Source organism: Phyllobates terribilis, unplaced genomic scaffold (assembly GCF_046119375.1).
Source record: "Phyllobates terribilis strain yellow unplaced genomic scaffold, ASM4611937v1 Scaffold_4__5_contigs__length_816908805, whole genome shotgun sequence".
Classification (NCBI taxonomy): domain Eukaryota; kingdom Metazoa; phylum Chordata; class Amphibia; order Anura; family Dendrobatidae; genus Phyllobates; species Phyllobates terribilis.
The window spans coordinates 408,832,326-408,845,294 of NW_027362764.1; the positions used below are offsets into that span (position 1 = coordinate 408,832,326).

The following is a 12,969-nucleotide window of genomic DNA, read 5'->3' on the forward strand; positions in this document are numbered from 1 at the left end:
GGGAGCCATGTCGCTTTTCCAGAGTCTTTGTTCTGCCAGTAACGTGGGAACCCCCTATAGTTCCAGTGACAGTTGACGAACCTGAGAGGGGGTTGGTTTTGTGCTGGATAAATTACGGATTTTATTGGAAACATTTTGGGGTATATAATACTTATTTTGACGCTTCCAGAATAAGACTGGATTGCCTTCTTGTGTTTTATGCTGAGCACTTATGTCGGGTTGTTTTTTTACGTGTAAATCCCACAAAAATGCGAAACCACCCATCATAATGAGGCAGAAGTTCTCCGGTGGTATCCATCTTTTCAGGCGTGCACAGATCTCTGGTTGCCCACACTTGTGCGCTAAAAAGATGCCTAAGGCTGTGTGCCCACTATCCGGAACCACTGCAGGTTTGACTCTGCGGACTTATGCAGCATCAAACCCGCAGCGGCCAGATGTTACAGCTTAGTGGATGGGATTTGTAGAAATCCCATTTCCACTATGCGTCTGCGGATCACCCAAGGAAACTGACATGCGGCTCGTCTTTCCAGACTGCAGCATATCAATTTCTCCGGTGGGTTCACATGCAGACTTTCCCCATAGACCTAATTTCTATGAGGAAAGTCTGCATGTGGAAAGAAAATGGCGCCACTCATTTGCATAAAATGAGCTGAAGCCGCCGGCAGCTATTGTGCTGTGTCAGGGCCGCAGGTGGCTCCGGACTGTGTGCACATAGCCTTAAATGATGGGACACCGCCGGAACAGAAACCAGTCCAAAGTGACTCCATTTGCCTGATAAGTGACAGGTTCCGTCTGGGATTTCATCTGAATCTCGGTTTTGGAGAATTTACACAGAAATCTCGACGTAACCACTAAGTGGAGAGAGCAGGATAAATGTGAGTCGAGCCTTATTCCGATTTTTGTGAGGCAGAATGAACAAATAGACAGCAGTACAAGAATAGTTCTTATTTTTATTTTTGCTCTGCTCACCGTGCGGTATAGTCGATAAAGCGCATTTATTCTTCGGGTTGGTGCGATTACAACGATAAAATTTCCCAGTCTTAATGAATCTGGGTTAAAGTTGCAAATTGTGAACAAAAATATAGAATGCACAAAGTTTGGGATTTTTGTACCATGATTGCCAGAACTTGACAACTTTTAGACAGATTTTTTTTTTTAAGTAAAAATGTCTCAAATTTTTGCGCAAATCTGGACCTGCTCATAGGAGGTACAAATTTCATTTTCTTACTTTAGGACCACATAAAATTCCACATTTTAGTCTTGAGGACACACTGGGTGATATTGGTGTGCACATTCCAGAATCTGTTAATATGACTTGCACTCTTGTATTAGGATTGTGAATCCTTGACACTCCTCAAAGTCCCAGGACCATGTAGTCCGTTCTGAGTTTTCTGGTAATCAAACCAAAGCTCTGTTTTGCTTGTAGTTAATATGTTTTCCCACTATTTTTTTTAGGTTCCTTTGCTATTGGTGACATTTATATGGCTGAAGCATCTCAACTATTCCCTTCTGTGGTTGATCGTTATTTTACAAGATGGTATAAATCAGGTAAAGTGCACAAACAATGCAAACCCACTATGCCTATCAATGTGTATGAAGTAAAAAAATAAAAGGGTCCCCTCTCTCTATTATCCAGAGCAAACAGCTGCACCGAAAAAAGCTCTGCAGACTTTGCGTGTGTGTATTACATCAGCTTAAAAGAAAAATCCAACGGGGCGAAATTGTATTCCATAGTAATGTTCCCATTGTTGCCAACAATTGCTGTGGTCAAAATGGTGCTTTTCCTTACAGACAGTTTTGCTCCTTTTCTACCATGTTACAGATATGGAGGGGCTGCTGGTCACTACCTGCTAGCTAACATTACACTTTCCACTCTTTCCTCAGTCTGTACAGCGTATCTCATTGTACAGGCTGCTGTGGAGATTGTAGAGATAAAAGAGCTTTTACTAACAGGTATATCTCTTTTTTTTCTTTTTTCAACAAGGAAAAAGTTATAGGTTGTAGTATTTCAAGTCCTCTTCTACTTTGCCCTAGTTTTAAAAGTATTTTCATATCTTTTATTCATTTTAAACCCCTAATACTCGATCATATATCCGTGCCAAGTATGGTTTAATTCTAGCTTTATGATGACTAAATACAGTATTATGCAAAAGTTTTAGGCAGGTGTGGGTGTCATTACATCAATTACTCCTTGTTCTTCTTTACACTGAAGATTAGTTCTTAATGACATTGGGTGTATAATTGGGTTTGTCTTGCTGCTGAATATATTTGGAGCTAATCAGACACCTCCCTGATGGTATTGCATGATGGATAAGTTTCTGCCTATATTTCTCAGCATTATGGACATCATTAATGTTGACCAAATCCCCAACTTCATTTACTGAAGTTCAGACCCAAACCACATTGTTCACTGTAGCCTGCAGACACTCATTATTATACCGCTCTCCAGCCCTTCATTGCCCACAACAGAAGGCAAATTGTTCAATCAGGGCTATGGAATTGGAGTTGTTATAAAATGGACCAACTCCTAAAATATATAATAAATTGGGTACAGTAGTTCAGTGCAGTATGTGCTGAATATTTTTTCATAAGAATTTGGGAAAGTTATGTTATGTCCTATAAATGTCTGTTCTGTTCCTGATCTAAGGATGTCGGCTTTTAGTTGAGATGAATCTGTGCTGCACTTTATGTACACGCTCAGTAGTGAGGCAGCGCTGTGGAGTCGGAAGTCAGGGAAATTGAGGAGTTTGAGTCAGAGGTTTGGCTTACCGACTCCGCAGTCCTGTCAATATTTCATATTTTGACTCCTCAGTCTAAAGCACCTACTTCTACACACCAGGTCCTATTTGTTTGCACATAGTTCAATCACTTGGCCTTGTTTCTATGTCGAGGGTATGTTTTTTTTGTTTTGTTTTTTGTCCGCAATTTTTTTTTATGATGACCACTTCTGGCAAGATTTCTCCGAATAGTAGATGGGTGTAGCTGGATCCCATTGATTGATGTTGATTATGAAGTGAAGTAAGCCGACCACTGCTTTTCCGTTGCCTATTTGTTGCTGCTTCTTAGAAAGAGCTTGAAGAGCACATCTAGAAACACCAGTATGCTTTGAAATCTGCCTGGGAGAGACATTACTGATAAAGATGAACTATTAACACTTATCACTTTGCTGCATTTTCTCCACTACGGCCTAAAACTTAGACAAAGTATTGTATGTCATGCTTATCTAGTGGCTGTGGCATTTAATTGCTTGCATAGAGTGAGGGGGCTCCCTCCATCAGCCCACTGATCTTCCCTTAATGCACAGTCATGGCACCCAGAGGCCTAACAATTACTCCCATTGCTGCATGTAAAGGTAACCTGTCAACAGAAAAAACGCTATTAACCTGCAGATATGGTGTTAATCTGGAGGTTAATAGCATTATTAACCTGCCGACGCCTGCACTTAGCAAGGAGAAAATGAACTTTATTCCTCCCTGCAGAATTCGGCTTCCAGTCATAGGGCCGGTGCCGGCTTGGGTTCACTCACTGTTGTGAGTATACAGAGTAGCGGCTGTAACACCCCCCCCCCCCCCCTCGGCTCTGACTGACAGCCGGCTCCAATGCTGAGCCAGTGTCAGTCAGGGCAAGGGGTGCGGTTACAGCTGGACCGGCACCACCCCTATGACTGAAAGCTGAACACTGCTGGGAGGAATAAACATAATTTTCTCCCAGCTACCCCATGTATGCAGGTTAATAGCGTTTTTCTGGTGACAGGTTCCCTTTAATGCTCCTATTAGACCCTGCTGCCTTACACAGCATGCTGACAGGCATAATGCACTGCTATGCAGAAATATTGCTGTGTATTATGAGTGATAAGGCTCACAAAACTTCAAGTAACCTTATAAGACAAAGATAAAGTGTTTATAAAAAAATAGATGCAAAAGGAGAGTCAATTTTTTGTTACTTTATTATTTAGACGATAATACAATAATAAAGAGAATAAAAAGCCATGCTTAACCCCTTCAAAACATTTGACCATATATATCATGATCTGGTGGAGTTCCCACAACATGATGATCAAGTACGCACGATCACCGCCTGAAGTAACATGACAATGGTGGCATCTACACTTGGTGAGAGCGAAGGAGCTAGATTATGGGGTGCCAATGGTTGCTATGGTAGCTCAAGGACATGCAATGGCCTGCAGGTCTGCCAGCTTCAGGCTCCTGTTAGGTGATACCATAAGCAGTGTCTAACAAGCCATATCTCAGTGTGAAACTGACATGTCTAGTGAACTTCAATATAGATGTAGTGTATTAGATCAAGGTGTAAGGCTATGTTCTCACACGTTGTGTTTTGCGGTTTATTTTGCAGCTCAGATTTTTATGCAAATTTTCAGCTGCGTTTTGCAGTACCAGCAAATGTATGAGAAACCAGACTTCTCTGTTCACACATGTTGCTTGTTGTTTGCTGTGTATTTTCTGCCTTGCTTGCGTATTTGGAAAATAGAGCATGGCACTTCTTTCACCTTTTCTGCAGCAGAAAACGCACCTGCCTTTTTGCTGCGTATTTGCTGCGTTTTTTTACCTAGAGGAAGTAATGGGTGGTCAAAAATACGCAGCAAAAAAATGCTACAAATACGCGCATTTTTTACACCGCTGTTTTCCTGCCAGAGAAAAGTTAGCAGCAGATTTGCATCAGAAAAAACACGTGTGTGAACATAGCCTAAATGTTTATGTCCCATAAGGGGACTAAGTAAAAAAAAAGTAAAAGTTCAATAATATTTGTAAAAATAACAAAAAAATACCCAAAACCTGAAAAAAATCATAAATGTTTTGCCATTAAAAACGCATCTTTTATGTAAAAACAAAAATAAATTAAGAAATGTGCATATAATTGGTATTGTCACTTGTGTAACAACCCAAACCATAAAATTGATACACTATTTAATTCAATCAGTGAACACCGTAGAAAAGAACAAATAAACAATGCTAATAATGCTGTTTTTTATTATAATACTGCCGCACACAAAATATAAAAAGCAATCACCCTTCTGTATGAATGCCGGTTTTCTCATATTCAGATGGAAAACCCGATGTCAGTTCTCAGTGTATCTCATAGGATAATTGTAAACCTAATCAAACCCTCACTCCGGTCCGTCATCGGTTAGCGGCAAAATGTAGCTATAAACGCTGGCAAAACAATATCTTCTACCCAAAAAAACCCAAGCCTTGCAAAACCTGTGCTCCAAAAGCCAATTGCCAATTCCATTGTTCTCGCCGTTCTTAATAAGGGGCATGTTGTAGGCCGGAGTCACACTACCGTATAACACGGACGAGTGTTATGTGATAAAACATTGCATAGCACTCAGCCAAGTGTTATTCTATGGGGCAGCTCAGATCACCTTTTTTTTTTCTTCAGGCGTATTTGGCGTTTGTGCAAAATCGCAGCATGAAGAGATTGTATACGTATATCGTGCTAGACTCGCCAATGCGAGCCTATGGATACGAGAAAAAAATCAGATGCCACACGAACCATCCGCATGCCATCCAACTTTTACAGATACATTATCATTCTGTAGCATAGAACACTGTAAATGGTCCTGTAAATGATAGGAGAATAATAGTCGTAGAGAAAAAAACGCATTTCATACGGATGTCATATGGCTACATGGGTGAGAAAATATCGCATCATCGTTTTGCAATCGCATTACACACGGATTACCATACAGACAACACTCGTGCGACTCTCAGCACTGAGAATCGGAACGATTTTGTCCACGTGTAGTGTGACTCCGGCCTTAGTCAATAAATGGATATGAATAGCGGTACCAGAGCGCCAATAACAGGGCAAAAATATTAAAAGGACTGATTTATTAATATACACACAACGCGTTTCGGTGGACACAGCCACCTTCATCAGGTGTGACAAGCAGCAAACAATTGATCATTATATACATTTGACTAGGTATACAATTACTTAAAAGGGGCGGGGCCAGATACAGAGTAATACCTCTATATTAACCCCTTGAGTTCATATATGCTCAATAGAGTAAAAAGGATTGTTATAAAATAATGCCTAATGAAGCATATAGGGTTCTTATAAAAAGGATTCGCTGTAAAAAAACAACAACTTGTGAATCCTATAATCTTAATACTTCATAGGATATATTGTCATCTACCACCCTATATTTTAGATTATATAAAAAAATAATAATAATTTTTACATACAACATAAAACAATGCATAAATATAAAGTATTTAGTCAGTGCCTTAGTCAGACACTCCTGATTCACGAAGAGGTGTAAGTGATGACACTTGTTTAGAGCATGTAATTAGTATATCATATTTGTTAACAGTAGCAACATTTCCTTTAGGCCACGGTCACACATTCAGTATTTGATCAATATTTTACATCAGTATTTGTGAGCAAAAACCAAGAGTGGAACAATCAGAGGAAAAGTATAATAGAAACACGTCACCACTTCTGTATTTATCACCCACTCCTGGTTTTGACTCACAAATACTGATTTAAAATACTGACCAAATACTATGCAAGTGAATGTGGCCTTAAAAGTTGTAACATTTATGGCATTTGTAAAGCAAATTGACTTCCCACAATTCACTGCTGCCCATAGATTTCAAAGACGAAGTCACACCTGCTAGAGTTACATTAGGTTAATTGCTTTTTTTTTTGTTCCATCTGCTCCAAAAATACATTTAATCGATAAATATGTACACCAAAATGGTAGCCTTAGAAACTGAAGAAGAGAGCATGCTTTCATAAAGGCATCTTTAGGTTAAGTGTGCACGTAGTGTTTTCAAAGCGTTTTCGTGGCACGGAAACGCAACAAAAACATTTGGTAATCGGTCTGCCAGCTATTGCAATGGCAATCCTGATGTGCTGTGCACATGATGCGGAAATTTCCGCTCAGGATTGCCATTTCGGAAAAAAACACAACAGGTCCTTTCTATGCAGCGTTTCCGCAGCTTTTCCGACCCATTGACCTTAAGGCTGTGTGCCCACTATGCGTTTTTTTAAGCGTTTCCGCAGCGGCAATTCCGCTGCAGAAACGCTTAAACGCTTGGTAGAAGGTCTGCAATATTCCCCAATGATAATCCGCATGTGCTGTGCACATGCTGCAGAAACTTCCGCTGCGGGTTATCCTTGCGGAAAAATACGCAGCACTACCAATTATTTTGCGGAAGCGCTGCGTTTTCGCCGCTATTGACTTGCATGGGAACTCATGGAATCCGCATCACTGCATCTGTACATGCGCATTCCATGCGTTTCAATGTGCGGATGGTACCCGGGTCTGGAGGAGAGGAGACTCTCCTCCAGACCCAGGTACCATAGAACCTGTAAAAAAAAAAAAAAAAAAAAAGAATAAAATAAAAAATATACATTATACTTACCTGGCCTGCCGGCAGCTCGCAGTAGTCTAAAAGGACCTGCGGTGACGTCATTTAGTCATGTGTCGGGTCACGCGACTGTTGACGTCGGCAGGTCCTTAAATCTATGATTTAAATCTATGATCTTACGCGATCTGCCGGCAAACCAGGACGCATCGGATAAAGACTTCGGGGGCCTTCAGAAGGTGAATATAATATTTATTTTTTTACCATTCTTTCGGTCACACTATATAAATCCATGCTGTTTGCATGGATTTATATAGTGTGACCAAGTTGTCAAGCACTTTCCAAGTGATGCAAAAATCTCTTGGAAAGCGCTTGACAACCCGCATGCGAAAATGCATGTGAAGAACGCTTCACATCCGCTTGTCCCTGGCAGGAAAAACGCATGTACAATCTGCATGCGTTTTTTCTGCCAGGGAGATGCAGAAACGCGCATTTCTGCATCGTGGGCACATAGCCTAATTGAACTGCAGCAAATCCGCAGGTATAATATTTGTGGAGACTAGCGACTCCACAAGAGAATTTGACATGCTACCGTCCTGAAAGATGATCTGCATGTCCGTGTCCATGGGTGATTCACAGCCTCTGATGCATGCATAGTGGACATGGGATTTCATACCCAAACTCACCCGCAGCATGTCAATTTTTGTAGCGGATTGACTGATTGAAGTGTCATTATATGCTGTGGATTCACATGTACCTACAACAAAAGTGCGGCATTAGAACACCGCGTTTTGGATGAAGCAAAAATACGCTGTGTCCAAAGCGCTGCTTGTTGTTGATTGAAAGGATGTAGCTGCTAACAAGACAGCTGTGAGCTGTTAATAATAGCCAGGGACCATATTTGCCTAATGGCACCTTCCTAGGCTTAAAATAGGAGCTTACAGCTGCCCCAAAAATTACATGAATGGGAATGCTGATGAAGATTAGGTAAATGGGATTAGCTGACACCTAGCTCTTTTGTTTGGTGATGACAAGGTGTTGATCAGACACCTAATTAAAGTAAAGAGTTAAATAAACACACACACACACAGAGTAAATACTTTATTTGAAATAAAACAGCACATTCTTAAATTAACCAATATACTCATCCCAGTTCTGTCAGTAATCCAAGGGTTAAAGCAATGTCTCACGTTCCTTTTCAAATAACTTTATTTAGCTCCAAAAAGCATTCATTGATGTACAAAAACGCATTAAAAAACGATTCAATAAACATGTCAAAATCGCGGCAAAACGCATGTTTTTTCCGCATCGTTTTTCTTGCCAAGGAGATTCAGAAATGCTGCAGAAATTTCTGCTTCAAATCCTGAACGTGCGCACATAGCCTTAATGGAATATGAAAAGCTTATGAGTCTTGGAGTGCTGCAGTGAAAAACAACAAAAAATTATTGTCCATTCAGATAGTCCTTAAGGGGTTAAATGACAATATTCTGCTAGCCTAAGGCTACTACTAGAGGAAGCTTGTTGAATACTGATTTATTTCCTTCCACTGCAGCATCAACCCCAGGCATAAAATGTTATGTAGGTATTTGGAGCTCTGTATCAGAGCAACATATAATGTCACCATTTAGGTTTTATTGTTTATCAAGCATTGTATTACTTTCCATTATTGTACTGTATAGTATTATTTGTGTTAGTGTATTATCCACAGTTTTATTGTTTATTATGGTCCTCATTTTTATTTGCATAACCTCTTGTTATAACCTAGTACTATTTAATTGGTTTACATTCATGTCCAGCTACTTTTTGCAGCCTAATGTGTTTCCATTGGTCTACAGACCTGTCTTATCTGCCTAGATCTCGGTAAAAGCTTGGTGCTTCCTCATTTACTCACAGCCCTGTCAATCAGCCAAAATCCCTGTTATCACCTGGTGCTTTCTCATTGGCTCATGGCCCCGTCCATCTGCCCAATCGTCACACACACAGTTTAGTGTTATCCATTGGCTAGCAGACGCTATAGCATTTGGTTACTTAGCAAAAAAAATTTTTTAGATTATTTTTTTATACCCAATACTAAAATGGCCTTGTATCCATGTTTTCCCCCACTTTTTCCCTATTTAAACTGCTCTTGTCTCTTTCTGCACCTAATTGGCCTGAGGAAGGTGTCTGTACAACGCTGAAACGCATAGCCTTGTAACCTATTTTGTTGATCCAGGGTAGGTTCACACGAGTGTATTAAACATCCTTCAGTTTCAGTCTGAAAATGGGACAATGGTCTTTCTCATTTGTCACCTGTGTGCAGTCCGTTTATTTTTGCAGCAGGTGTTAATCATTTACAAGACCATTTACATTTTTCTATTATTCTGTTACAGAATTGCAGTGTATCTGTAAAAATCAGATGCTATACTGCGGCTCCATATGGCATCCAATTTATTTTTGCACACCCATAGACTTGAGTAGGGGGCAAGTCTCATCTGATTTGTGGCAGAAAATATTGCATTCTACGAATCCACCCCCCACGCGCAGATTCGGTCAGTGAAAAAAAAAAATGCTCATCTGCACGGACAGCACTTGAACAGAAAATACAGTTGTGTGAACAATCCCTTAAAGTGATGTATTAAACCCTAGATTGATGCTTTACTTTAACTTCAGTTGCAATTTTATTCACATTTTTTTTCACTTTTTCCCTACAAACCTTTGAGATGGCAGTGCCCTGCCTAATCCGTATGTATACACCACGTTCCAAATTATTTTGCAAATGATATTTTTTTCCCGATTTTCCTAAATGGTCGATGAAAATGAGTCAGTATAATATTTAGATCATCAACAGTTTAAGGCTATGTGCCCACTATGCAGAAATGCTCCGGATTTTTTCCTGACCATTCCTGCATCTCCCTGGCAGAAAAAACGCATGCGGATTGTACATGCTTTTTTCCTGCCAGGGACATGCGGATGTGAAGCGTTCTTCACATGCATTTCCACATGCGGGTTGTCAAGCGCTTTCCAAGAGATTTTAGCATCACTTGGAAAGTGCTTGACAACTTGGTCACACTATATAAATCCATGCAAACGGCATGGATTTATATAGTGTGACTTTAAAGAATTGTAAAAAATAAAAAAATAAATCTATATTTACCTTCTGATGGCCCCTGGAGTCTTTAATCCATCTTTCCTGGCTTGCCGGCAGCTCGCGGTACACTGAAGGACCTGCCGACGTAAGCGTCGCGTGACCCATCTCATGACTAAATGACATCAGCGCAGGTCCTTAAGTCCACCGCGATCTGCCGGCAAGCGAAGACAAGCACACCGCGAGCCGTCAGAAGGCTAATATAATATTTATTTTTTATTTTATTCTTTTTTTTACAGGTTCTATGGTACCTGGGTCTGGAGGAAAGTCTCCTCTCCTCCAGACCCGGGTACCATCTGCACATTGAAACTCATGGATTCCGCATGTACAGATCCAGTGATGCAGAATCCTAGCGTCCCAATGCAAGTCAGTGGCGGCGAAAACGCAGTGCTTCCGCAAAATAATTGGTAGTGCTGCGTTTTTTTCCGCAATGATAACCCGCTGCGGAAATTTCCGCAGCATGTGCACAGCACATGCGGATTATCATTGGGGAACATGGCAGACCTTCTACCGTGCTTGAAATGACAGAGAATTACTGTATGTATGTAAAAGCTGATGTTAAAACCGCATTGCATACACATGTCATACGGATGCTAGGTGAGGGGAAAAAAAGCACACACTCATGGCATACGGATTCTAGGGTAGACTAGATGAGAAAAAAAACACATGACACTAGCCTGACACTCTCCAACTTTTCTGGATGAGAATCTCAGCTATTTTTCATACGCAGATTTATACTTTGAGGTAGTAACTCTGGAACGCTTCAACGGATCCCACTGTTTCTGAGATTGTTTTTTCATGACATATTGTACTTCATGATAGTGGTAAAATTTATTTGATATGACTGGCGTTTATTTGTGAAACAATCGGAAATTTGGCGAAAATGTTGCAATTTTCAAACTTTGAATTTTTATGCCCTTAAATTAGAGAGATATGTCACACATGATGGTATGTCACAAGTTTTTTGTTAGGAAGTTATAAGGCTTAAAAGTTTACCAGCAATTTCTCATTTTTTTCAACCAAATTTACAAAACCATTTTTTCTCTAATAACCCCCCCCCCTCTCCTTCACGACAGCACACTGGAGGATGGAAACCCACCCTAATAGGGACAGGAAACATGAAGAAGTTAAATACCTCTCCCACATCCTCCCTCCAGGGTTTTTTCCTGTACCTATCAGGGATGGAGAGGTCATCCGAAAGTGTGCTGCTCTGGCGGCAGGCACCTAGGGAAAAGCAGAATAACCAGGCAGTAGGGGGCCGAGTGGGCTTGCCACTCCTCCCCAAACGCTGCTCCCATCTCCATAGAGGACGCGGGACTCCCCTCCAGTCCGCACCTTCGGGCAAGGTCTGAGGAGTCTTCAGGGTAGAAGCCTGTCTGCGCTCTCTAGCCCATCTCTTCCTCCCACCTCCTCTCAAGGAGAGAAGCGCTGGTCTCCTGGGTGATTTCCGTACTTCGCACTGGAGCGCGCGCATCATGGTGGCGCCTGAAATGACGTCAGACGCCGGGCGGCGGATGATGTCCCTTCCGGAATTTTTGCATTCCGCTCTGGAACGCATCGCATATAGTATGAGAAATGGCAATGATTGCCGGTGATTGCAAAACTAATCAGTTTTCACCTGGATGGGGGGGGAGGAGACACTCTAATGAGAGGAGTGTGCTGTAATCTGGTCACTCATATAAGAGCCCAGAATAAGAAGACACCTTAAGATAGGACCAATCCTGTATGTTACCATGAAAGGTTCAGGGTTTTCCCTCTCTGCATCTGCAGAATCCGGCGCTGTTCCAGTCCCAGTAAGTAATATGGCACTGGAAGTCGGTCTCCAGTATGCAGGTATAAGATATTATAGCCTTTTATTCCTTCTCCCCTCTCTTTCAGGGGGACAAGGAACCTGCACCTGGAAGCAGATCCAAAACCTCACGTAGATGTGCAGTCTGTACAAAGAAACTGGCTTCTTCCCATAAGAAACCCTTATGTAAAGAATGCACGGAGAAGATCATCAGGGAAGAACAACCTTCCTTAATGGAACAGACTAAGGGAATTGTCTGCCAAGAGATTAAATCTTCCCTGGCCTCTTTCTCCCAACCCACAACCTCCCCCAGCAGCTAACAAGAGGAAGATTAGCCTGGACGGGGACTCTCAGGAGGAGATGTCTATTCCAGAGGAACTTCCAGAGGAAGGTGAGCAAAGCCCAGACGACTTCAAACATAAAAAATATTATTTCTCCTCAGAGAACATGGAAGAGCTCCTTATGGCGCTAAGGAGAACCATGGAGGTAGAGGAGGAGAAGACTTCCCAGACAGTACAGGAAGATATGTTCGGTGGTCTACATTCAAGGAAAAAGCTAGTATTTCCCATACACAAGAACATTGGGACCTATTACTGGAGGAATGGGATTCCCCGTAAAAGAAGCTGAACACTCCCGGAAAAGAGTCTGAACACTCCCGCTGAGCTAAGGGACAGGCTCCCGGTGAACGATGAGACAGCAGAATGCTGGTCAGAAGTACC

At 41.5% G+C, this 12,969-nt stretch overlaps 1 protein-coding gene across 3 annotated transcripts in view; it reads left to right on the plus strand.

Moving 5' to 3' along the window:
• Positions 1 to 12,969, plus strand: part of ABITRAM (actin binding transcription modulator) — a 76,400-nt gene that overhangs the window by 18,864 nt on the left and 44,567 nt on the right. For all 3 annotated transcript variants that reach the window (XM_073678606.1, XM_073678605.1, XM_073678607.1), the window contains exon 2: positions 1,456 to 1,548. In XM_073678606.1, the coding sequence (XP_073534707.1) occupies positions 1,482 to 1,548 (67 nt within the window). In that variant the 5' untranslated portion in view covers positions 1,456 to 1,481. The remainder of the gene's footprint in view (positions 1 to 1,455; positions 1,549 to 12,969) is intronic.